The 27013-nt window shown below is 49.8% G+C and overlaps 1 protein-coding gene across 1 annotated transcript in view; it reads right to left on the bottom strand.

Annotated features, from left to right (window-relative positions):
• The window catches only part of SLC8B1 (solute carrier family 8 member B1), a 31313-nt gene extending 9820 nt beyond the window's left edge, over positions 1-21493 (bottom strand). Inside the window, exons 1-12 of the mRNA XM_082668404.1 lie at positions 21328-21493; positions 20780-20934; positions 19914-20151; positions 10370-10522; positions 10228-10280; positions 10021-10078; positions 9799-9904; positions 9550-9717; positions 8525-8632; positions 5809-5868; positions 5454-5584; positions 3818-3959 (exon numbers count right to left, since the gene is read on the bottom strand). Of these exons, the coding sequence (XP_082524530.1) occupies positions 3818-3959; positions 5454-5584; positions 5809-5868; positions 8525-8632; positions 9550-9717; positions 9799-9904; positions 10021-10078; positions 10228-10280; positions 10370-10522; positions 19914-20117 (1183 nt within the window). The 5' untranslated portion in view covers positions 20118-20151; positions 20780-20934; positions 21328-21493. The remainder of the gene's footprint in view (positions 1-3817; positions 3960-5453; positions 5585-5808; positions 5869-8524; positions 8633-9549; positions 9718-9798; positions 9905-10020; positions 10079-10227; positions 10281-10369; positions 10523-19913; positions 20152-20779; positions 20935-21327) is intronic.
• Between the last annotated feature and the right edge of the window lie 5520 nt (positions 21494-27013).

Consider the following 27013-nt stretch of genomic DNA (forward strand, 5'->3'; position numbering starts at 1 on the left):
TCTACACTAGATTCAGACCAAAAAGGTCTAATCACACTATATGTCCTATCATTCCTCATTACCCTTACTCTAAGCATAATTTTATTTAATTACCACGAGCAAACTCCATAATAACCACAATAGCGATAAGCAGTACTCAACCAGTAACAATCACCCGTCAAGTACCAAAACTATATAACGCTGCAATTCCTATGGCTTCCTCGCTGAAAAAAGCCAGAATCACCTGTATCATAAATAACCCAATCTCCTAGTCCATTGAACTTACATAAACTTCCACCTCTTCGTCTTTTAAAACATATAGCACTGTTGAAAATTCTACAATCAGTCCTGAGAGAAGTATTCCTAAAACAGTCTTATTAGAAACCCAAACTTCGGGACTTCCCTGGTGGCGCAGTGGTTAAGAATCCGCCTGCAGGGGACACGGGTTCGTGGCCCGGTCCGGGAAGATCCCACATGCGGCAGAGCAACTAAGTCCGTGCGCCACAATTACTGAGCCTGCGCTCTAGAGCCCGTGAGCCACAACTACTGAAGCCTGCGCGCCTAGAGCCCATGCTCTGCAACAAGAGAAGCCACCACGATGAGAAGCCTGCGCACCGCAAGGAAGACCCAACGCAGCCATAAATAAATAAATTTATAAAAAATAAATAAATAAAAATAGTTAAAAAGAAACCAAATTTCAGGGTCAGTAGCCACAGCCATTGTATAACCAAATACTACCAGTATTCCCCCTAGATAAATCAAAAATAGCATTAAGCCTAAAAACGAACCACCAACATTCAACAGAATTCCAAAACCAACACCACCACCCACAATCAACCCAAGTCCTCCATAAATAGGTGAAAGTTTTGAAGAACACCCCACGAAACTAATCACAAAAATAGTACTCAAAATAAATGTATGTTATCATTCTTACATGGAATCTAGCCATGTCCAATGACATGAAAAATCATCCTTGTTATTCAACTATAAGAACACTAATGACCAACATCTGAAAATCACACCCATTAATAAAAATTATCAACACACTCATTGATCTTCCAGCCCCATCAAACATTTCATTGTGATAAAATTTTGGTTCTCCAGTAGGTATTTAATTTTACAAATCCTGACAGGCTTGTTCCTAGCAATACACTATACATCAGACACAATAACCGCTTTCGCATCAGTGACACACATCTGCAGAGACGTAAATGATGGATGAATCACTCGGTGTATACATGCAAATGGAGCTTCCATATTCTTTATTTGCCTATTTATTCACGGAGGACATGGCCTATATTATGGGTCCTATACTTTCCTAGAAACATGAAATAGTGGAATTATTCTGCTATTCACAGTTACAGCCACTGCGTTCACAGGCTATGTATGACCACGAGGACAAGTATCATTCTGAGGCGGAGAAGTCATTACCAACCTTCTTTCGGCAATCCCATACGCTCGACAGAACGTGTCGAATGAATGAGGCGGCTTTTCTGTAGATAAGGCCACTCTCTCACGAGGCTCTGCCTTCCGTTTCATCCTCCCGTTTATCATCACAGCACTAGCAGCTGTCCACCTGCTATGCCTTCACGAAACAGTACCTGATAATTCCACAGGAATTTCATCCAACATAGATAAAATTCCATGTCACCCCTACTATACCATTAGAGACATCTTAGGTGCCTTACTACTAGTTCTAGCACTACTAATATTCGTTTTATTTTCACCCAACTTACTAGGAGATCCCAGCAAACCCCCTCAAAACACCACCACACATTAAACCAGAATGGTATTTCCTATTTGCATAGGCAATCTTACGATCAATCCCCAACAAATTAGGAGGAGTCCCAGCCCTCGTCATTTCAATCTTAATCCTAGCATTTATCCCAATACTCCACATATCCAAGCAATGAAGCATAACATTCCGACCTCTTTTTTTTTTTTTTTGGTACGCGGGCCTCTCACTGTTGTGGCCTCTCCCGTTGCGGAGCACAGGCTCCGGACGCGCAGGCTCATGGCTCATGGGCCCAGCCTCTCCGCGGCATGTGGGATCTTTCCGGACCGGGGCACAAACCCGTGTCCCCCGCATATCGGCAGGCGGACTCTCAACCACTGCGCCACCAGGGAAGCCCAACATTCTGACCTCTTAGTCAGTGTCTGTACTGAGTACTAGTGGCAGACCTATCAACACTAACATGAATTGGAGGACAACCTGTAGAACACCCCTTCAACATCATTGGAAAGCTAGCATCTATTTTATACTTCTTTCTAATTCTAGTATTAATACCAGTAATCGGCATCATTGAAAATAATCTCCTAAAATGAAGAGGCTTTGTAGTATATTTCATTACTCTGGTCTTGTAAACCAGAAAAGAAGGACAACACATCTCCCTAAGACTCAGGGAAGAAGCTTCAGCTCCACCATCAGCACCCAAAGCTGAAATTCTACTTGAACTGTTCCCTGACATTTTTTAATGGGACATTTACAGGATTATTGAGTACTGTGTATTAAAATGACCCATTTTTACCATAAACTGCTATGTACATCATGCATAACTGTGCTGCTCCCACAGTCTGGGGGTTCCATCCAGTGCTCGGCCCAGAAGCGGGGTCACAAATGCATTAGCCTGGACCAGCTACCACTAGATGGTGTTGGGGCAGGTGGACAAGACACTAAATATCATAGAATCACATCTCAGGAAACGGATTCCTTCTTCAATTCTCTCACTGTAACAAATTTAAATACCTTAAATGCATTGGAAATGATGCCAGTTTCCTACTGATGCAAGTGATACAGATTCCTTTCCAATAAATTAAAAAAAAAAGAGCTGATTTAAGTATCAGATATAACAGTTTAGAGTGAGAGAAAAATCAAGATCGTTCCTGAATGACTAACGCTTGGGAGCCCCTCTTTTAAGAAGCCACAAGGATGGTGAAGCCAGCCCGCAGGCTGGAGAGGCCGGCCACAATGAACCAGACAGCTGGTACCCATAGGGGGCGCCCTTCCCAGCTCTGGGGCCACACTGTGTCCTGATGGGCGCTCCTTCCCTCAGTGCCTGTGTCCTCCCAAAAAATGGAGGAGAAACACAGAGAATTTGGCAGGCTTTTCATCCAGACACTCTTTAGCAAAAAAGCCACAGCCAGCCATGCATTTGCTACCAGAGCCCTACCTCCACTCCAGGAGATGCCCCTGGGTTGAGGGGCAGGAGCCCAGATGACAGAGAGAGGAATGGGCAGCATGAGATACTAAGGTCAGACAACGGGAAGAACCTATGTAGCGGCAGTTAGAAGACACCCGACAAGACTGGGTGTTGCTTTAGCCAGAGCAGTTCAGAAAAGGAAAGCCTGGGGCAGGCGGGGGAAGACTCAGTGCCAGTGGGGACCGGCCAGGTCACACAAACGAGTGAAGTAACCCACCCAGGTCACCCAGTAGGCTATGGAGGGATCTGTGAGGAATCACTCAGTGGGCACCTGCGTTGTGTGTGTGTGGGGGGGTGCCCCTCTGCTCAGCTCCAGCCGATTTTGCTTTTAGGAATGTGGCCCAGACCTTCTTGAGAAGCCCAGGCCTGGATTTTGACGTGAAGTCTGCAAATTGTGTAAGGCAAGGGAACGAGCCAGAGGGCTGCACTTGGTCCCAGGGCCACCAGTGTCCAGCCTCCATGTGGAGCCAGTGGGCCTGGACCAAGAGACTGCGGGAGACTGGCGTCCTTCATGGCACAAGCACACATTAAGTGCCAGGACGGCCCCTCTGGCCCAGGGTCCCCTGGTGTGGCTGAGAAGAAAACTCGGGAGTATGGGGCAGAGGGAGGTGGGCTTGCCTGGGGGAGGGGATACTCACAGGCCCCCGACTGCAGGGTCAGGACCAAGAACAGGGGGCTGATGACCAGGTGCAGACAGTTGAGGGGCCGCTTCCAGTTCCCATCCTCCTTGTCGGGGTCCATGACGGGAACAGTGAGGAGCAGCAGGAACTCCACGGGCAGCTGTCAAGTGTGGGAAGGCAGCGAGGCCTGTGCTCGGCTGGCCCCACCCTGAGCTCAGTTACTCGAGAACACGGCTGTTGCTAATAGAGCACCCACTGTGTGCAGGCCCCAAAGTGCCGGGATTAGCCTCCTCCTGCTGCTGTGACACGCTGCCACACACCGAGGGCTAGCACGGCACCCCAACTGCTAATCCTGACAACGCTGTGAATAGGAAGTCTAATTTTCCTACCTTTCAGGTAAAGAAACTGAGGCTCAGAGAGGTTAAGAAACTTTGCCAAAGCCACACAGAAGGGTATATGAAACCAGGATAGAGGGGCAGCTCTGACTAACCCCACACCTTGTGTTTTCAGCCGGTAACTAAACCACTGATAACACTTACGGAGTGCTTACTATATGCTAAGCACCAGAGTCAGCCCTCTACATATATTAGTTCATTAAATTGTCACAATCACTGTAGTAGGCTGGATATGGTTCCCAACTCTTCAGTCCCTTCCTGTAACAGAATTAAACACTCCCACACTTTGTCAAATGACTGGAGTCTGCAGAATATATTTCCCTGTCCCACTGATGTTGAACTTGGCCATGTCACTTGCTTTGGCCAATGGGCTGTTGGTGAATGTGATGTGAACAGAGGCATAAAGTGTGCTTGGAGAGTTTGCCTTGGTCTTTTCTGCCAAGAAAAGAGCACACTCCCACTGGCCCCAGAATGAGATGGGGGGCAGACCTGAACCACCAACCAGAGTCACCCTAGATGACTTATAGGCTCTTGAACAAGAATAAATATTGTCATCATAAGTTAATGAGATGTTGGGGGGTTGTTTGTTACACAGCACTGTTGCAGCAATAACTTACTAATATAACCACTCCAGAAGAAAGGTACTGTCATTATACCCATTTTTCAGTGGAGATAACTGCAGCTCAGAGAGATGAAGTGACTTGCCCAAGGTCATGATGTAGCCAGAGCCACTGTGGGGTATAAATATAGTTTATTATCTACCCCTGGGTCTGAGAAGGCCTAAGAGGTATCCACGTTGGAGGGCTGTGAGGTGAGACCCCTGACTTTTTCGGTCTGGGTGGTGGAAAGCAGCTGCAGTTGTGCCTCATGTAAACCAGCCTGGATACCCCTGCCCACATCGAGACCTCAGGAGACATTTAGCTCAGGGAAGCAGTGGGGATCAGAGGAGAGCAATTTCGGCCTCATTTGGACTCACTATGACCCACTCCCTCTCCGTCCCAGTTCCCTGCCCTCACCTGGTCAGGAGGGGTCCCATCTCCTCTCTCTCTGTCCCTGAGAAGATGCTCTCATTCCTCCATGGGGGGAAGAGCCCCAGCTATGCTCCATGACTCAGTTTCCCCATCAAGTCCCAGCTCATCTATTTCCCCATCAAGTCCTCAGCAGAGGCCGACCCTCCCCTCATTGCTCTGGAGAAGGTCGAGGGGCAACTGTCCTGTGCTGTCATGAAGCCAGGAGCCTGGCTCAGAGTCCCCCCTTACCTTGAACGCCTTGAGGGCCCTCCAGTACACTGGCTTGGTCCTCCACTTCCTGTAATTCAGGGGGTTGAGGGCCTGCAACAGGATCTGAGCCGTGGTCTTCCGGTAGAATAACAGCGGCCGGTACTCCTCACCTGGGGGTGAAAGGTGGGAGGGGCAGCGTCCATGGCTGGCTCAGCCTCCGGGAAACCCTCTTCCCTCCCCCTCCCCCCAGTCCCCCCAACCCTTGGGAAGAAGGAAAAGCCCAGGGCCTGGTGGGGTGCAGGTAAACCCGGCCCAGAGCTTAGCCGAGGTGGGACCTGGATGGCCCCATCTCCCCGCCTCTCCATCCCAGCCAGGCACAGGGCACTGGACTCACCGTAGTCATAGCTGTTGGTATTAGAAGACACCCGATCCTCCTCGGAACCTGACAGCACCTCTGTAGGAGAGAGGGGAGTTTCCCATGAGCCAACTGGGGCACCCAGACCCTCCACCACTGTTCTAGGGTAGAGCACCTCTGGGACAGGACAGTTTTCAGGGTGCAAGTGTCCAGGCCCTCTGTCCTTTCGATTTCTCAGCAATCACCCTGCCCGCTCAGAAATTCTTACAGATTGAGGAAGTCGAACTCACAAAACATTTTCACATGTAATGAGGCAGCCATAATGCTAAATTGAATAAGGGTGTTTGAAGACATAATTGAAACACCTACTGACTTCAATTTTGTACCTTTCAGAATTTGGAACCCACCATATTTTTCTTTTCCAGTTGCAACTTTTCTCGGGAGTCCTTGGGAATGATTAGAGGACTGAGTCCTGTAAAGAAGGGCTTCCTAAAAGGAAAATGGCCTTTCTCAAGTGAGGAGTGCTAGTCCTGATTCTTCCTCTGTGTGACTTTGGGCCCTTCTCCAGGTCTCATTTTCCCCTTCTGTTCCAGCCTGGAGGCGTATGATGGGTTTAAAAGACAGCACAGGGTAATATGTACTGAACTCTGAAGGCTCAGTTGATAAAGAGGGCAGAAGAGGAAAAATCATGGTAGACTTCCTGTAGGAGGAGTCACCAGCACCTGTGTCAGGGCCCCAGGGATTGGAGAGGTAATGAGATAGAGTCTGGCCCTCTGGAAGCTCACAGTCCAACAGACGGAAATACAAGCAAATTAATAACAGAATGGAGACATAAAGGCTGTGCTGGGGAGAGTCTGAAAGCTGTACAAGCCCAGAAGGGACACCTGGGGTTCTCTGCAGAGCTCCCTCCAGGCTGAGTCCTTAAGTCTTTCAGAAGAAGTGCACACCAGGGAGAGGGGACAGCACACGCAAAGGCCCAGAGATAGCCAGACGGAGCATAGCGTCTTCAGGGACATGGGGGTAGCCCTGCACAGCTGGGGCATGGAGTTTGGGGTATGAAATGAGTCTGGAGAAGAAAGCTGAGGCCCAGCACAAATGGCAGCAGATCCAGTGCAAGGTTCTCAGGCTCACACGCTGAAAGGGACCAAGCACATCATGGGGCCAAGTGAAACAGGCTAGGAGGCGGAATTCTGGTTTTCCAATCAGGTCTGCACCCCCACGTGTTGGGGCTGATGACAGAGAGTGGTGGGGACTGGGGCAAACTGGGGACCCACACCTTGTCCTAAGAGGGAAGCCCCATTCAGTTCTAGGCATTGTGCCAGGCAGGGATGGAGGACCAGATGGTCTCATGTTTCAAGAGAAGTCACAATTTATATCAAGTCATTTCATTTTAAGGACTTCCCTGGTGGTCCAGTAGGTAAGACTCCACACTCCCAATGCAGGGGCCCCGGGTTCGATCCCTGGTCTGGGAACTAGATCCCACATGCCGCAACTAAGAGTTGGCATGCCGCAACTAAGAAGCCTGCATGCTGCATCTAAGAGCCAGCACAGCCAAAATAAATAAAATAAATAAATATTTTAAAAATTAAAACAAAATCTTTTCATTTTAAATCTTGGCCTAATATTTTTTAAAAGAACACACTGGTCACACCACAAAAAAACAACACTTCTGTACAGAAGAGGTGGTCTGTAGGTTCCCAGTTGTGGCCTCTGGCATTGTGGGTAGGGGGATGGCTTTTGGGGTCTGAGGAACAAGGGTCAAGTCCTGGCTCTGCCCCTCTCCAGTACCTATGGCCTGGGAAGAATTTGACTTCCCTGTTTCCTCACCCAAAAAGACGCTAATACTATAGGCCCTATCTTACAGTCTTACTGAAAAGAATGAATTTGATAATTTAATAATTATTGACAATTATTGATAATTTACTCAATAAATTGTATATGTGTATGTATTTTGTATTTGTGTGTTGTATGTGCGCTACGTATATATTTGTATATGTGTGTCTCTGTATATGTGTGTGCATGTTTATATATGAACTTGTGTACGTGTGGACTATGTGTATATGTATTTGTGCACGTGTATTTATATGTGTGTTGTGTATGCCATATATGTATTTGTACATATGTGTATTTGTGTGTATATTTGTGGATGTAGGTGTGTGTGTTTGTGGATATGTGTGCGCATGTATTGCGTGTGGTACATGTATTTGAGTATGTGTGTGTTGTGCATGTATTTGTGTACATGTATGTAGCATGTATGTATATATATTGTATACGTGCGTGTATTTGGGAGTGTGTGCTATGCACGTATTTGTATATATGTGTGGGCTGTGTATGTATATGTATTTGTGAATGTGTATTTATATATGTATATGTTGTGTATGTGCGTTGTATATGTATTTGTGGATGTGTATTTGTGTGTGTTTGCAGATATGTGCGTGCAAGTATTTGCGTATATGGAAGCATCTGGATTTCACCCCGACGGTAGGGGGCGCATTCCTGGACGCAAGTGGTGACAGCTTGAAGATGTGCCCTGGCAACAGGCAGCAGCATGAAGAACTAGTGAACTTGGACAAGCAGGTGATGATGAGGCTTCACCAGCACAAGGAAAAGTGCAGAGGTGGGACCCTGGTCAAGTGAGTAGAAAAAGTAGGAGATGGGCACTGGCAAAGGCCTCAAGAGACACAAGGCAGCAGTGAAGGGCAAGGAGGGCGCCAGGCCCACTGGTGCTCCCTTGGGGGCTCCATTCAGACCTTACCTGGAGTACCTGGCACGGAGTAGACCAAGGATCTCCTCTGCTGCCATTGGTAGATCCAAGTGCAGAGAACCACAGTGACCACGTAGAACACGTAGAAGCCCAGGTAACCTGCAGACAAGGGCACGCTGTCACCAAGTGGCATCCTGGCCACAGGGCCCAGAGAACAAGAGCTGCCAGTTCTGTCACTGGGGCCTGGTGGCGGTGGCTATCTGTATAAGCCCAGCCCAGCACCAGTAGGCAAATGGCCATTTCCTGGAGCCCCGCCCCCTCCCCACCACCAATCTGGCAGTCAACGGTGGGTGTAACGCCTGGTATAGACAGTGGCCTCTAGGACACAATTCAAGTGTGAAGGGTCGGTGTCCTGCTCTGTGGCCTGGGAGGCTGAGCCCTGCAGACTGCATCACCTGAACCCTGGCTGCCCTGGGTCCACCCACGGAGCCCTGACAGCAAAACAGAAGGCAGTAGGGGAGGGTCTGGGGCGCTTCTTCCCTGCTCCCTCCCTGCTGTGGTACCCTGTCTCCAGCAGGGACTGTGACCCTCCATAACTGTCACTCATGTTGGGTGGTCCCAGGTCTGGGCCTGTAGCCCTCAGCAGGCTCCAGGCACCCCATTCTCTGCCCCTTCAGGGGCTCCCACTGTTGCTGGTCCCTGGTATCTCTGCATCTCAGCATCCCTTGTTGGCTTCCTTAACCCTCTGTAAATTGTCCCGCCATTCATGTCATTTGAACCATCTGGATGGAATGGACATGCTGCCGGGACCCTGACGGCCACAGTCAGCATCCTGGCTGTACTGCTTGTTAAAACCTGAAATTGTGAAAATTCAGAACATCACCCCGACTCTGCCCTGCCCTCTTTGGTTATCCGAACCACGAGTCCCCTTTTTTCGCTCAAGCCACCTTGAGTAGGGTTTCCAACATCTGGAACCAAAGGTGACTCTGTGCCCTGCTGACCACTCCCTCCTGTGCCCCCATGCTTCCCACGCATCAGCCCTGGGATGACCCCACACTGGTCCTGTGGCCACTCACCCAGGGCCCATGCCAGCGTGACCCTGCCGCAGTAGAGTGCAGTGAAGATCAGAAACACGGCCACCATGTAGAAAATGATGTCCCTGAGGAAGGGCCTCGAGGCTGCTGTGAAGGGGTGCAGGATGGCGATGCCACCGGCCACCACGGTGGTAACCAGCACGCCTGCGCCTGGAGGAGAGGATGCCAAGCTTGGTCTACCCTGCGCCCCCTCCTGTTGCCCCACCCCACCCTAGCCGGGGCCTCTCGTACCAAACAGTGCCCCAAAGGCCAGGCCGGCTGTGCGCGGACCTGAGAAGGCCACCAGGGCGCTGAAGATATCCGGTGCCCCGTTCCCAAACGCCAGGAAGGTGACGCCATGGGGGGAGCGTGTCAAGGTGCCTCAGTGCAGGGGCCTTTCCTGGCCATGAGCTGCCACCCTGTCTCCCAGCCACCCGCCCTAACTGCCCTCCATCCCTCGGGGACAAAGGATACTGCCACATTGTGGGAAAGCTTGAGTGTGGTCGAAATGGCTGACAAGTTAGGGCAGAAGCTATGGAGAAAAGGCAAACAGTGAGTGTTTCCACAATGAGTGGCTCCTGCCCCCGTCCTTCCCCCAAGCCCAGGGTCACCCCAATGTCAACCTCCTGGGATTCCATTTTCCAATCTATAAGGTGGATATGAGCCCAAGGCCAAACTCACAACTTTGCCGCGGTGACTCCCAGAATCAGAAACAGGTAGAGCAGCCAAAAAGCCTGGGTTGGGGGGCCGGAAAGGGAAAAGGGCATTAAGTCCCGCCGGGGCCACCAGTCCCTCTCACCAGCTCCCCGGAGCGGGGCCTCACGTAGAGAGTGACGGCCAGAGGGAGGAGGTCGGGTGGGAAGTGGCAGAAGATGCCTTCAAGGTAGTCCAGGTAGCCCCCTTCACAGCGGCAGTCAGGGTTGGAGCGGACGAAATCACAGCGGCTAGAGGCATTCAGGCCACACACTTCTCGACACTGTGGGAAGGGAGGGGGGACATCAAGGTCCAACACCCTGTGGTTGACTGGCCCAGCCCCACCTAAGCAGTGAAGATAACCTCCTTCATCCTGGTCTCTAAGCCTCTCAATGCCTCCAGGTGCCAGCTGCACACTTTAATTTTAAAAAATAAACTTGTGTTTGAAACTAACCCAAGTAAGTCCTGAATAGGTGTATTTAAAATGAAACAAAAAGAAACAATACATAAAGATTTCTAAATTCTCCCTTCTCATCCCTGCCCTCCATGATCCCGCCTCTCTCCAGATGTCCTACTATGATCAGTTTGAAGCAGACCCTTACAGACATTTCTCAGTTTAACGATATTTGTATATACATCCTAGTATACAGTTTATCTCATAGAAATGAGTCCATCCTGAAGCTCGTTTCTGCAACTTAACTTTTACCACTTCACGTATGTGCCATGTATTGATATATTGATGCACATAATGATGAAGAGGATGATAAAAGTCAAAACATTCTGAGGGATTTCTATATGCCAGGTACAGTGCTAAGAGCTTAAAATGTACCTCAATTAATCTGCACAATGATCTTATGAGGAAGGTACTATTAACCTGCCCATTATACAGATAAGGAGACTAAGACAGTATCCCAGGGCCCACTCAGTGGTAGAGACAGAGTTGGAACCCAGGCAGTTTGAGCTCTAGAATCCCTGTCCTTAACCATTACCACCCTCGCCACCCCCTGCCACTGCAGGGTCTTAGGATTTCACATCATGGATGATACATAGTAGAGGTAACGTTTCCCTACTGATGGGCAGTTGAGTGTGTCTACTTTTCATTATTACCAAAATCAACTTCCTTGCACATGACTCTGAGTACATGTGAGAATATTCTGTCAGGGAGAATTCTAGAAGTGAAAGTGCTGAGTCAGAGAGTATCCCAGTCTGAGTTCCTCCAGAAGCGACCCAGAGACAAGGATGTCTAAGCAAGCAGAATATTTGGGAGGTGTATAGAACACAAGCACCGAGAGGGAGAAGAGACTCAGGGACGGAAATGCAACCAGTGAAGGCTGGTTGAGATCGTTCCCACCATGGGCTGGTAATCCCAAGGGCAAGGGAGCTGGGGTATTTATACACCAACTCCTATCAGTCATCAGGTGAGCACTGCCGGGGAGGGAGGTGCTAGGTCCCCAGCACTTCTGGCCTACCATGCTTATGGGTGGTTCTGAAAAAAGATGCTGGGAACTCAAAGTCCACAGAAGCCCACCAAAATGGCAGAGTCCAAAGGATATGGGCGGGGCCCTGATAGTGTCTGTTGCAGAGGGAGAAACATCTTAAACATTTGATGGATTTTGCCAAAAGACCCTCCCTAAAGCTCTACTTAGACACACTGCCACCAGCAATGGGAAAGGAGTTTACACCTGCACCCCTACCAGGTTAGGGTGGCTACCATAAGTCTGGTTCCAGCCAATGTAGTAGGAATCTCCCTGTTGTTAAGCTGCAAGTCCCGGAGGACGGTGAAGTGCTCTTTTCGTGCGTTAATGGCCACTTGCATTCCTTCTTTAAACTGCTAGTTTTTTCAATTGTTTGCTGCTTCTTATTGATTTATAGAAGCTCTTTATATAATGGATATTAGGCCCTTGTGAGGTTATGCATGTGCTTAGGCATTGCCTAGAAGCTCCCCCTTCTCAAACTTTATGTTCAAAAGCTTTGTCAGTACCACCTCACACACATTAGGATGGCTACCACACAAACCAAATGAGCAAAACCAGAAAATAACTAGCGTTAGGGAGGATGGGGAGAAATTGGAACCCTTGTGCAACTGCTGTGGGTGTAAAAATGGTGCAGCTGCTGTGGAAAACAGCACGGCAGTTCCCCTCCCAAATTAAAAATACAATAACCAGTACCAGGGATGTAATGCACAAGGTGATAACTATAGTTAACACGGCTGTATGGTATACATGAAAGTTGTTAAAGTATTTCCTAACAGTTCTCATCACAAGGAAAAAAAAAACCTCTTTCTTTTCTATCTCTATGAGTTGATGGATATTCACTAAACTTATCGTGGGCATCATTTCACAATATATGTTAAGTCAAATCATTATGCTGTACACCTTAAACTTATATACAGTGCTGTAGGTCAATTGTATCTCAATAAAACTGGAAAAAATCCCAGAATTACCATATGATCCAGCAAATCTACTTCTGGGTGTATGTCAAAAAGAATTGAAAGTCAGGTCTCAAAGAGACATCTGCACACCCATACTCATGGCAGCATGAGTCACAGTAGTCAAAAGGTTTAGAAGCAACCCAAGTGTCCATCAATGGATGAATGGATAAGCAAAACGTGGCATATCCACACGATGGAATGTTGTTCAGCCTTAAAAGAGAAGGCGATCCTGACGCAGGCCACAACATGGATGAACCTTGAAGACATCATGCTAAGTGAAATAAGCCAGTTGCAAAAAGACAGATACTGTATATGTAATTCTACTTATGTGAGGTAACTGGAATAGTCAAACTCATAGAGACAGAAAGCAGAACGGTGGCTGCCAGGGGCTGGGGGGAGGGGGAAATGGGGAGTTGTTTAATGAGGAGAGTTTCAGTTTTGCAAGATGAGAGAGTTCTGGAGGTGGATGGTGGTGACGGTTGCACAGTGTCAATGTTTTTAATGCCCCTGAACTGTACACTTAAAAATGGTTAAGATGGTGAATCTTAGGTTATGTATGCTATATTCCAATTTTTTTTTTTTTTTAAAAAGCTCTGTCAAATCACAGTTCCACACCCTCCACAAGCCTTCTCTGAACTCCCACCAATGCCAAACTGGAGATGAGATTTCTTGTCCTTGAGCCCTCAGGTCATCTCCTCATCCCTTGCTTACTGGCTCTCTGCAGACGCCACACTGACCCACCGTACCTATTTCATGCACTGTTCCTTCTGCCTGGTACACCTCCCTCAAAAGACCACCATTCATTCATCTTCCAATTCTTAGACGTTTCTTCCAGGAAGCCTTCCCTGATCACCCCCAGCATAGGGCAGATCCTCCAGTTATAAGCTCCCATCACCCTCGGTCTTCTCTTACAAAGCACTTCTCGTGTTTTGAAATCCCCAGTTATTTGTAGGATCACAGACTTGTTTTAATGTCTGTCCCTCCCACCAAAGTCTTGCACACAGTATGGCCTCATAATTGTTTTGCCACACATTGTGCTGGACCCCAGCTCAGTCTTCAAAACAGACCTAGGCGGCTTCCCTGGTGGCGCAGCGGTTGGGAGTCTGCCTGCTAATGCAGGGGACACGGGTTTGAGCCCTGGCCTGGGAGGATCCCACATGCCGCGGAGCAACTAGGCCCATGAGCCACAACTACTGAGCCTGCGCGTCTGGAGCCTGTGGTCCGCAACAAGAGAGGCCGCGATAGTGAGAGGCCCACGCACCGCGATGAAGAGTGGCCCCCGCTTGCCACAACTAGAGAAAGCCCTCGCGCAGAAACGAAGACCCAACACAGCAAAAATAAATTAATTAATTAAGAAACTCCTACCCCCAACGTCTTCTAAAAAAAAAAAAACCAGACCTGGTACAATTGTTTCCACTTCACAGATGAGAAAACTGAGGCACAGAGAGGCAAAGTGACTTGCCCCAGGGCACACAGCCTACCACTGCTAGCTGGTTTCAAACTCAGGTCTCCCTGAAAGTTACTAGCTGAAGCTCTTGGGGAAACAGCTCAACTGGGCAAGGGCAGCCTCCTCTTCCTGCCTTCTTCCCCACCTCCTGGTCTTCACGGTTAGCCAGGGAGGACGCAGGGAGATGGTCCCAGCCCAGCTCGTCTCCATCTCCCTGACAGCAGAGTGAGTCAGCAAGGCGGGTCCCCCAAATCTGGTCTCCAGAATCGCATTTCTCTGCAGCCTACCTGCCTCCGTGCCCCAAGGTGGCCATCCCCTCCCTTGAAGCCCATCAGGACCTGAACCCAGCTCTGCCCAGGGGTGGTAGAGTTAAAGGAGCATTGCTCTGAGTCTGGGGTGGGTGACTTTTCAGACCATCTCATTCCCTTCTCATCCTCTTCCCTGAATCACTAAGGACACCCAGGGAATCCAGAGAGGGTCAAATATTTTCCCTTCTGTGAACAAGTTTCAAGGGCCAGGCTGGACAGGAAAGGGTTGCAAACTCAATGCCTTGGGGGCCAGGCAGATCATATAAATGTCTAAAACCACCACGGCTGCTGGCAATGGTGGTGAGCTGGAGGGTGCATGCCCTGCTGAAAGGCATCCAAGTTATAACATGAAAGAAAACCCCTCCCCACAATGCCCAAAAAAACTGAAACCAAAACCAAAATCATAGCAGCCAGACGAGCCCGTGGGCCGTCAGTTTTCAATCCTATACCAGTAAGACTGGTATGGGAGACAGGGTCAGCTGAGAGGAAGAGCAGTCCTGGGTCTGAGACCCAGCTTTGCCACCAGCTGGCTGGGTGACCTTCAGCAGCCCCTTAAGGGGTCTGGGCCTTGTCTTCCTCACCTGCAGAGCCGTGCTCACCAAACCCACTCTGGACGCTGGCAGCTTGGTGCCACATATGTTTTGTTAAGTGCTTCTCCACACTCCCTTTATTACTGAATAGCAGAACGCACACTATCAGAGTCCACGCTGGCTCCATTAAGAAGCCAAACAATTAAACAGCTCCGATATTAAGGGGACAATTTTAAATCGTTTCCATTTTGTTAGTTGGGGCCCAACAAGAAAGGCTTGGGGGCTTCCCTCGTGGCGCAGGGGTTAAGAATCCGCCCGTCAATGCAGGGGACACAGGTTCGAGCCTTGGTTTGGGAAGATCCCACGTGCTGCAGAGCAACTAAGCCCGTGCGCCACAACTACTGAGCCTGTGCTCTAGAGCCCTCGAGCCACAACTACTGAGCCTGTGCTCTAGAGCCCACGAGCCACAACTACTGAGCCCGTGTGCCACAACTACTGAAGCCCACGTGCCTAGGGCCCGTGCCCCGCAACGAGAAGCCACCGCAATGAGAAGCCCGTGCACCGCAACGAAGAGTAGCCCCCGCTCGCCGCAACTAGAGAAAGCCCAGGTGCAGCAACGAAGACCCAACGCAGCCAAAAATAAATACAAATATTTTTAAAAACTAAGACATTAACATTGGTACAATACCGTTAATTAAACTACAGTAGGATTAAAAAAAAAAGGGCTCAGGTTTTCCCTACCTAGATGCCCTCTCCAAATGTTGTTACTTGCAGCCAGCGGCCCCTCCTTGTGCAGGTGCATGGGCAGTACGGGGATGGCTTGGGGGATGAGGGGGCTGGGAGGGACATGTGGAGTCACAAGCTCCTGGTTCATCCTCCCTGGCTGAACAGTGGTCCCTAAAGATGTCCAGGTCCTAATCCTCAGAGCCTGTGGATATGCGACCTTACATGGCAAAAGGGACTCTGGCAGGGGTGATTAAATTGAGGGTCTTGAGATGGGGGGATTATCCAGAATTATCTGGAGGCCTTTGAATGTAATCACAAGGATTTTTTTTAAGAGGGAGGTGGGAGTGTCGGAGTCACGGAAAGAGATGTGATGGAAGCATAGGTCAGAGAGTCAGAGAGAGAGACTGAGAGAGATGCTACGCTGGTGGCTTTGAAGATGAAGGAAGGGGCCACAAAATAAGGAAGGAATGCAGGAAGCTGCTAGAAGCTGGAAAAGGCAAGGCAATGGACCTTCCCCTGGAGCCTCCAGAAGGAACACGGTCCTGCCCACACCTTGATTTTAGTCCAGTGAAACCCATTTTGGGCTTTTGACCTCCAGATAACAAACGTGTGCTGTTTTAAGCCACTACGTTTGTAATAATTTGTTACAGCAGCAACAGGAAACTCAAACACTCATCTAGAGTCAGTTAACTGCAGACACTAAAGAACTCTCAAAGGCTTCTCACGTTCTTAACCTCATTTGATCAGCCCCCCAAAGAGGCACTGTAGATGTGACCTGGGGCTACAATTCCACTCTCCTACGTCCTGTAGCTACACCTCCTCCTGTTTTCCCAACCCTGCAGCTGGACCCCAATAGGGCAAGTTTTCAAAGGGGTGGAAAAATCACAGGACTCTCACCAGGACACCAACCCAGGAGCAGAAAATGAACACTGCCATTTCCCAAAGGCCCCATGGCCTTGTGACAACTGCTCAGCAAGGCTGGGTGGTCCAGTGCGTATGAGGAGAGGGCTCTGGAACCATGCAGGCTGGGTTCAAATTCTGCTTCCCTACTCATAGCTGTGTGACTTTGGACAACTCACGTAACTTCTCTGTGCCCCAGTTCCCTCCTTTATAAAATGAGGCAGGGGTCGGCAAACTCTTTCTATAAAAGGCTAAATATTTTCCCCTCTGCAGGCCAGACAGTCTCTGTTGAAACCATGCCACTCTGCTTTGTCGTGTGAGAGTATCACCTGCCATAATAAACAGGCGTGACTGTATTCCAATAAAACTGGACTTACGGACACTGAGGTTCAAATTTCACAAAGTTTTCATGTGTCACTTAATAGTGTTCTTTTAAAAAAATTTTTCAACCATTTGAAAATATAAAACCCATTCTCAGCTCCTGGACTACAACACCCAGGAGTGGACCTAATTTGACCTGTGGGCTGAAGTTTGCCGACTCCTGAAATGAAGGATTAAATGAGTTAATCCATGTGCTTAGAACAGTACCTGGTACACAGTCAGTGCTCAGTAAAATGAGCTTTGATTACTCTTTTTTCCAGAGGGGAAAATTGAGACTAAACAGCTCCCTGCACCTGTTAGCTTGGGCCCCTCCACCCCCCACAAGGGTCAGCCCCAAATGTCCAGCCTCGGTCAGATCTGTCCTAAGTGGAGATTTTTTTTCCAGACCCTCCTCTTTCCCGAAAAGAGTGTCCTGGAACCACTGGGCCCTGGTGGTCTGATGCCAAACCTGTCCCTGGCCCCTGAGGCTACACTTGGGCCAGCCCGGGCTTAGGGCATGGGGCACTGGGTGGCCCAGCAGAACCTTGTCTTCTACTTCCCCTCCAAAAATCTTAATTTGGACCCCTTCCCAAAGCTGCTACCAGCATCTCACCGGATCGCTTTGCCAGCCTACTCTCTGCCTCCGCCCTTACAGTTGATTCTCCCACAGCAGCCAATGGGATCCTTGTAAAAACTGAAATCAGATCACGTCCCTCCTGTGTTCTAAATCCTACCATGGCTCCCGTCTTACCCCTAGGAACGGGCCAACTTCGCACAGCGGTCCAAACAGCCCCAGGCGATCCGGCCTCCATTACCTCTCCTGTCTCCTCTCTCATCCCTCACCCCCAGCTCACTGTTGCAGAGGCCTCTCAAAGTTCGTTTGTGACACGTCATTCTGCTCTTGCCTCAGGGCCTTTGCACTTGCTGTTCCCCTAGATCTTTGCAAAGCTTCAGGTCTCTGTCCTCAGAGAAGCCTTCCCTGACAGCCCGAGGCAGAGCGGCTACCCCTCTCCATCTCACTCCATCACATCCCACCCTGTTTTGTTCTCCTCATCCCCCAGTGAAATACTGTGGATTTACCTGTTGATTTGTTTCTCATCTGTGTCCCCCACTAGAGTATAAGCTCCATGAGGGCAGGAACTGAGCTATCTGCTCCCTGATTTATCCCTCACGTGTGGCACTGTTCCTGGCACGTAATAGGTGCTCAATAAATATTTGTTGAACGAGTGACTATGCAAAAGGACCTAGGTGAGGAGTGGGTGGCCTTTCCCAGCCTGCAAGCTGGCCAGACAGCAGCCAGCCAGAGGCTGGCGGGACTTCCAGGAGGGCAGCCACCTGTGTCAGTCCTGGGAGGCAAGTGAACCAGAGGAGAAGGGTCTGGATTCAGCATGAGGCAGCCACGAGTTCACATCCTGGCTCTGCTACTTCCCTCGTGGCCAACTTCCCCTCCCTGAACCTCAACGTCCTCACCTATAGCACAGAGATAACCATACCCATCTCAGGGGTTTGGGTACAGGACTTGATGAGCTAGGCGCATTGCTGGCCTAAGTGCTCAATAACTCAGAGAGATTATCTGACACAAGCCACAGTTAACCCCCGTTTTCCTGCCCCCAAGAGGCAGCAATTTTATAACCACAGTAACCACAAATCACTTGCCCATCTGTAGAACAGGCATAATTCCCTGTCTGTCTGCCTCGAATCATGGGCATGAAGGTACTCTGCAGCCCCAGAAAGTTGGTGTGGGCGCTAAGCACTCTCAGCTGTCAGTTCAAGCGGGGAGGAGTTTGTTACTCCGCTTGTTCTCTCACTGAAGAGAATACAAAGAGAGAACTCCAGCCCCGTGCAGCAGGGGGTCATCTTGAGCAGCCTCCTGCCTTCAGATTTTCACTCTGGATCCACTGTGACCTCTCCTCCCCTTACAGGTATCAGAACAGAATGATGCAAGTTCCGTTTGGCCTGTCTCAACGGCCCAAACCTCCCTGCCTTGGGAGGAAGCCTCCTTGCTCTCACCAAGCGTCCCCACTGCTTCTCCATTCATACAAGTCAGTGGCACTACCATCCTCCTCCACCCCCCCACTGCTAAGGCCAGAAATCTGGAGCCATCCTTGACGCCTCTCTTTCTTCCCCCACCATGCCCCTCCGTCTAAGCCATCAGCATACCCTGCTTGTTGGGCCTCCAATACTTCCTCCAAATCCCACCACTTCTTTCCTTTCTCCCACTACCACCATCACCTGGCGAGCTGCAGGAGCCTTCCCACTGTTCTCCCCGCTGCCACCCTCAACCCTCTCAATCCATTCTCCCCAGAGAAGCCAGAGACATCCCTTGAAGAAATAAATCAGATCTTGACATCCCCCTGCTTAAAACCTTCCACTGGCTCCCCACTGTCATAAAACAAATCCCACCTCTTAGCCTCAGCCTATAAGGTAATCTGACCGCCACCACATCTCCATCCCCATTCTTAACACTCTCCCCCTCACTCACCCTGTTCCAGCCACTCTGGCCTCCTCACAGCTCCAGAAACTAAGTTTGTCCCCGCTTCAGGGCCTTTGCACGTGCCTTTCTCTCCACCTGGAATGTTCTTCCTTCTGATGTCTGTATAAGTGGCTTCCTTTCTCCATTCAGGGCTTGGCTCAAAGGTCCCTTCCTCACAGAGGCCATCTGTGACCCCCCAAGCTGAAATAGTTGGAAATACTCCTTCTTCCTCACAGCCCCCACCCTCCAATATCACTTTATCCCATTATCTGCTGAGCACGTAGCATCTTACCACCTGAAATTTACATGCTTACTTCTTTATCCACTCTCCTAAGAGACTGCTGGCTCCGTGAGGGCAGGGATTTTTGTCTACAGTCTACGTGCCCTGGCATATCCCAAGGTTCAGCTCACATCTACTGCTACACAGTAGATGCTCAATACATACTTGATTGGCTGAATACACGCCCACCTGATGCCAGTTTCCCACCTAGACACTCACGTCTACCACGGGGCTCTGGTTCACACCCGAGGCTGGAAACTGGGAGCTAATGCGGGTCCCTGCAGATGGGCCCCCGGCCCCCGACACTGTCTCCACCATCAGCAGCACACAGACCCAGCTGAGCACCCAGTACAGATTCAGCAGTCCTCTGGCCACCAGCCCCCAAGGGGCCTGGCCCTCACTCTCCGCTTCCCCTTCTGTCATGTTTCAGTTCCAAACAGCTGGCACCTCTAGTGGCCTGTAGGGTAGGGGTGAGAAAGACGAACAGTGTCACTGAAGACTGCAGGACCCAACAGGAGGGGCCTGAAAACTTTTTCAGCTGAAGAACTGTCCCTCCTCCTCCCCACACCAACGGAAAGCCCAGGTAGGAGCCCACATTCCGGATGGGCCTGAATCATTTAGCATGCAGATTAGATAGCCCTTCTTCCTGAACCCCCAGTAGTGTTCCCATGGAAACCCAGGCTAATAACTGCCCTGATGGGGAAATCAAGGCCCAGGAGGAAGTGAATTGCTCAAAGTCACACAGCCTGTCAGCAGCAGAGCTGAGCTGGACTTTAGCATCTGTGTTTTTCCCTCAACACCAGGGAAAAACCAGCTTTGTTTTTCTTCCAAAGAAATTAAACTGGAAAGAAAAAAAAAAGTCCCCGGCACACTAATTTTCTTCTTTGGCTCTTCCACATGTTGTAGTTGAGCATGTTTTGTTTTGCCTTCAGGAAAAGCAAAGCCCAGAAAACAACAAAGCCCAGATTTACCAACGTTTTTCGGTAAATCTTTGCTCAATGTCCTGGCAGGGGCAGGAGGGGGAGGACGCGGCTCTGGGGGAAGAAAAGGGGGCACAAGGGCCTGTCTCAGCACTCTTTCCTCACCTGTTGACAGGCCCTTCCCTCCTGCTGTTCTCTGTAACTGCACTTGGCACTGACTTGGAACCGGACTCTCCAGGTCTGCAATATAATCTCAGCCACGAACGAGCTGTGCGGCCTTGGGGAGGTCACTTCATGTCTCTGAGCCTCTGATTCCTCATCTGTAAAATGAAGACAAATGCTGGAGCATCAGAGCAAACGATAAGGGCTTAATCAGGGCTCGCGCCTCAGGTGTTCCCAACTTGAGGATCAGCACGTGTCTCCTATTTATTGGCCGCCGATTTCTCACACTCATTCACAAGGGAGCATTTATGGAGCGCTTCACCTGTGCCTGTCCGAGGTCAGGAGTTCAGACGCTCAGATCTGCACACCCGACAGGAAGGGGCAGGGGCAGGAAACTGGGGTAGTAATCACTTTTGCGGCTGCACTTTCTAGGTGCCAGACCACGGGAACGTCAATGTACTCCATTTCCCAATCCGGGCGGATGTTGAGAAGCTGAACTCCGGGCGCCAGTCCTCCCGCGGCGCCCAGGCGGGCGGGGAGGTTCCTCTTACCTTGCGAGGAGCCTCGGACCAGCAAACTCCGCACCTCGACCCCGCCGGGCTTCGCAGCCTTTCCAGTCCCTGCCCACCGGCCCGAGCCGCCCGAACTTCTGCTCCTGAAGCTGAGAGCCCGGGGTTCCCGCCTGCGGCAGCGTCCGAATCAAGCCCAGCCGCTCAGCCCTAGTTCGGCCTCCGCTAGCCCGGCGCCGGCCTCGCCCCTTATACAACCCGCCCAGAGGACACGCCCCCAAGGGCTCGTCCCGCCTCTTCCCTTAAAGGCACAGGCTCCCTCGAGGTCTGTCGGTTCTGTTTTCGCCGCTAAAGCAGAAGCTGAGATGAAACCTGGTGGGTATAAACAGTAGGAGGCCGGAGAGGTACATTGTAGGGTGAAACTAGAGGGTTCTGTTCCCGAGGGACGGGTGGGTGAGACGGCGTCAAAATGCTTCTGGTAATCAGTGGTGATAAGAAGTATTTGAGGGGCTTCCCTGGTGGCTCAGTGGTTGAGAGTCCGCCTGCCGATGCAGGGGACGCGGGTTTGTGCCCCGGTCCGGGAGGATCCCACATGCCGCGGAGCGGCTGGGCCCGTGAGCCATGGCCACTGAGCCTGCGCGTCTGGAGCCTGTGCTCCGCAACGGGAGAGGCCACAACAGTGAGAGGCCCGCGTACCGCAAAAAAAAAAAAAAAAAAAAAAGTATTTGAGAAGATCCCAGGCAGGGAACGCTCCGCCTTACACACAAAAACTCTGGCTGTGCTGCCTCCCTTTGAGAGATCTCCTAACTGGGTTCAGCATTTCCCTCTAGCAGGGTGGCTTTTAAAAGAAGAATATGGGGCTTCCCTGGTGGCGCAGTGGTTGAGAGTCCGCCTGCCCATGCAGGGGACACGGGTTCGTGCCCCGGTCCAGGAGGATCCCACAGGCCGCGGAGCGGCTGGGCCCGTGAGCCATGGCCACTGGGCCTGCGCGTCCGGAGCCTGTGCTCCGCAACGGGAGAGGCCACAGCAGTGAGAGGCCCGCGTACCGCAAAAAAACAAAACAAAACAAAAAAAAACAACAAAATAGAAGAATATGTCAGGGAAATCCCCGGCAGTCCGGTGGTTAGGACTCCGAGCTTCCACTACAGGGCCCACGGGTTCGATCCCTGGTTGGGGAATTATGGTCCCGCCAGCCGCGCAGTGGGGCTGAAAAAGAAAAAAAGAAGAAGATGGCAAATAAGTCAAAACAGGGGAGTTAGTCGATCTACTCGCCCTGACGGATATAGCCCCCCCCCTCCCCAGTTTCCTAGCCTCCGGGGGAAGTTCTGGTCGCCTCCGTCTTTCCTTCTGTTGGGGTGGGGAGGGCACCGAGGCTGGCACTGGGGATGTTGAGGCTGAGGTCACGCTCCTCCTCCTCCAGCAGCCCCACCCCCACTTCCACAGTTTGCGCGCATCTAATCCCACCACCTCCCTCTCTCAAAGTCCGTCCTGCTTCCTCATCACCTTCAGCACCGAGGCCCAGCTCTGAGCCCTCTGAAGGGCGATCGAGGCCCTTTAGCGTCCAGTCCTAGCGCACCTTTCCGACTTCATCTTTTATCCCCACTCTAGCCCTGGAAGCGGGGGACTTACACACGGCCACACCGCTGCTCCTTCTGAGCCCCCTTGCCCGGGATGCCAGCCCTTGCTTTTTTTTTCTTTTGCTGTACGCGGGCCTCTCACTGCTGTGGCCTCTCCCGTTGCGGAGCACAGGCTCTGGACGCGCAAGCTCAGCGGCCATGGCTCACGGGCCCAGCCGCTCCGCGGCACGTGGGATCTTCCTGGACCGGGGCACGAACCCGCGTCCCCTGCATCGGCAGGAGGACTCTCAACCACTGCGCCACCAGGGAAGTCCCAGCCCTTCCTTTTTCTACCTGACAAACTCTTATTACTCATGTGCCAGGCCCAGCTCAAATGCTACCATCTCTGGGTGGTCTTCCACCCTCCTCCCTGCCAGCCCCCGCCTTCCTTACCTTCCAAGCACTCTAGTTGCCCACCCTAGAGAGGACAACTGTGGTCTCTGTGGTGACCACCAACCCTGTGGTCTAGAGCACGATATCTTTGGAATCTTGGCATATAGATTACAGTGATTATTACAGAGTATAGCCATGTAGATTACAGTGAGTGTCCGCGTGCTTGTCCCATTTAATAGCCCTGTGGGGTGAGGGCTACTGAGATCTCCATTTCACAGAGAAGGGAAATCGAGGTTCAAGGAGATGAAACGACCTGTCCCCAGGACACCCACCGGGAAGTGGCAAAGATTTGCACCTAGGTCTGTGTGACCCCAAGTGAGTCCCCTTCACCACCATGGGCTGAGTGTCCTACATCACTCAGAGGTAAGGCTGGATCTGTCTGACATTCAGCCTCCCTATTCAGAAGGCCCACGGCCTGGGTGATGTCAACTGAAAAAAATGCACAACAGTTGAGTCTTGGTTTTATTGGGACCTCACTGAGGACTATAGTCAGAGAGACAGCATCTCAGAAAGCTCAGAGGAACTGCTCCAAAGAGGTCAGGGAGAAGCCAGTATATATATAAATTTTTTGGCTGGGAAATACATGTAGTCAAGCATACATCTCCGTAAAAGATTACTGCTAATCACTAAAATCAGACATCTCAAGTTAATGATTTTAGTGCTTTTCTATGGATGGGAAGATGCAAGAATCTGGGGTCATTGAAATCCTTCCCTAGATATGCATGTTGACCATCTAGAGGCCACATATCCAAAACACAGATACTTCCTCCTGTTTTTCTCCATCCTGAATTCCCCTCAGGGTATACTGGAGGAGGGCAACTATAGCAGTTGATGACTAGATCCTTGTAGAACTGGAATGAGGCAACATTTTTTCTTTACAACTTAAAAATAATAAAATGGACAAACAAATGCCCTCCATTCAGGTTAAAAAACAGAGTTATCAGTACCTTAGGGGTCCCTTAAATCACCATCAACCTGCTGACTGTGTAAATCACTCCATCACTATAAGTGTAAAACTTAGTTTTATACACGTATTTATTCACACATATAATGTATATAATGTATCCTCTATAAGATAATATTTATATATAATACACATAATAAATACATTATAATGTATAAAATGTTATAATCTATGATATATATTATATATGATTATATATACTATAGATTATATAGTATATATAATCTATATAGATTTTATATACCTATTTATATAGCTTTACCACTATATAAGTATTCCTAAGCAATGACATGTGTTTTGCCTGTCTTTGAAGTTTATATAAATCAGGGCTTCCCTGGTGGCACAGTGGTTAAGAATCTGCCTGCCAATACAGGGGACATGGGTTCAATCCCTGGGCTGGGAAGATCCCACATGCCGCGGAGCAACTAAGCCCGTGCGCCACAACTACCGAGCCTGCGCTCTAGAGCCCGCGAGCCACAGCAAGAGAAGCCACCACAATGAGAAGCCTGCGCACGGCAACGAAGAGTAGCCCACAACTAGGGAAAGCCCCCACGCAGCAACGAAGACCCAACGCAGCCAAAAATTAAAAAAAAAAAGTTTATGTAAATCAAATAGTGCTTTCTCTATTCTTAGGTGACTTGCTTCTTTCTAGCACCATCCTGTTCGTGAGCTTCAACCCTGTCGTCTGTGTGGTGACAGTTTGTGCGTTTTCCGTGCCGTGTAATGAACAGTTCATGGCAGGACTACGTCAACGTTTATCTATCCATTTTTCTGTTGATGGATATATGTGTGTTGTTACCAGGTTTTTGCTACTGACGGCATCTTTTTAACACATCTTCTGGTGCACTTGTAAAATAATTTTTCTAGGGCATTGTGTCGGTCACTGTTCAACCAGAGAAACAACCTCAGTAGGAGACCCACGTTAATAGGTCCGTCATGGCTTCCCTGGTGGCACAGTGGTTGAGAGTCCGCCTGCCGATGCAGGGGACACGGGTTCGTGCCCCGGTCCAGGAAGATCCCACATGCCGCAGAGCGGCTGGGTCCATGAACCATGGCCGCTGAGCCTGCACGTCCGGAGCCTGTGCTCCCCAATGGGAGAGGCCACAACAGTGAGAAGCCTGCATACCGCAAAAAAAAAAAAAAAAAAAAAAGGTCTATCGCAAAGAATCGATTTATGGACTGTGGAGGCTGGCTAGGCAAGTCTGAAATTCACAGGATGGGCTGGTTGGAAACTCGGGGGTACCAGCCATCCACAGGCAGAACTGCTTCTTCCAGGAAGATTCAGCTCTGCATATAAGGCCTTTCAACCAATTGGATCAGGCCCACCCAGATGATCTAGAATAGTCTCCCTTACATAAAGTCAACTGATTATGGACTTTAATCACATCTACAGAATCCCTTCACAGCAACACCTAGCTTAGTGCTTTTTTTAAAAAAAATAAATTTATTTATTTTTGGCTGCGTTGGGTCTTCGTTGCTGCATGTGGGCTTTCTCTAGTTGTGGCGAGCCGGGGCTACTCTTCGTTGCGGTTACACGGGCTTCTCCTTGTGGTGCCTTCTCTTGTTGTGGCTCGCGGGCTCTAGAGCATGGGTTCAGTAGTTGTGGCGCACGGGCTTAGTTACTCCCCATGTGGGATCTTCCTGGACCAGGGCTCGAACCCGTGTCCCCTGCATTGGCAGGTGGATTCTTAACCACGGCGCCACCAGGGAAGTCCCTAGCTTAGTGCTTATTGAATAACTGGGGACTGTAGCCCAGCCAAGTTGACACATAACACTGACCTTCACAGTTATAAACCCGGGAGTGGGATTGAAACAAAAGGAGTCACAAGTGTGCATCTTTATACATAATATCATTTCATTTGTCACAAGTGTGTCTTTCCTTTCTTATTGGAAGGACAGAAAGAAAAGTTTGTTAAACTCTGAAAATCAATAAAATAATGAAATTAACTCTGCCCTCTACCCCCTTCTAAGGACCCACCACACGCTAACCCTGTCCCTGCCCCGACTCAGATAATTAAAGTTAAGAGCAGGTGTGTGCAAATACACACATACAAGAATTCTAACTTGGATTTCATGTCACTTTTGTAAAAAGTAGGCTCGCATCATTGACGTTGTTCTGTAACTTGCATTTTTTAAAATTAATAATGCTTCATGGGATCCTCTCATGCTGGTACATTTAAGTCTAAAATCATTCATTATAATAGTTGCTTGATATTCTGTGGGATGCGGGAAGGTGCCATAACTTTGCAAACACTCCCACGTAGGTGGGTACTTGCTGTGTTTCTGGGTTTTGCCCCTTGCAAACAATGCTCCATACACATCCTTGAAGACATTTACCTTTGGTGCAGATGCTTTTATTTCTGTAGGACAGAATCCTGAAAGTGGAAGGCAGATCAACAGGCATGCATATTTTAAATGTCAACAGCTGTAGCAGATCCCTTCCTTAAGAAGCTGTAGCAAGCCACACTCCCACCAGCAATGTCCTATCAGGGAGTATCCATTTCCCTGCTTTCTCATCAGCACTGTTTTTTTTTTTTCAACATCTTTATTGGAGTGTAAGTGCTTTACAATATTGTATTAGTTTCTGCTGTATAACAAAGTGAATCAGCTGTACATATATCCCCATATCCCCTCCCGCTTGCGTCTCCCTCCCACCCTCCCTATCCCGCCCCTCTAGGTGGTCACAAAGCACCCAGCTGATCTCCCTGTGCTGTTGTCCTCAAGCCCATTCTCTACGTCTGCGTCTTTATTCCTG

This window comes from Grampus griseus (genome assembly GCF_964374135.1).
Source record: "Grampus griseus genome assembly, chromosome: 12".
NCBI lineage: Eukaryota > Metazoa > Chordata > Mammalia > Artiodactyla > Delphinidae > Grampus > Grampus griseus.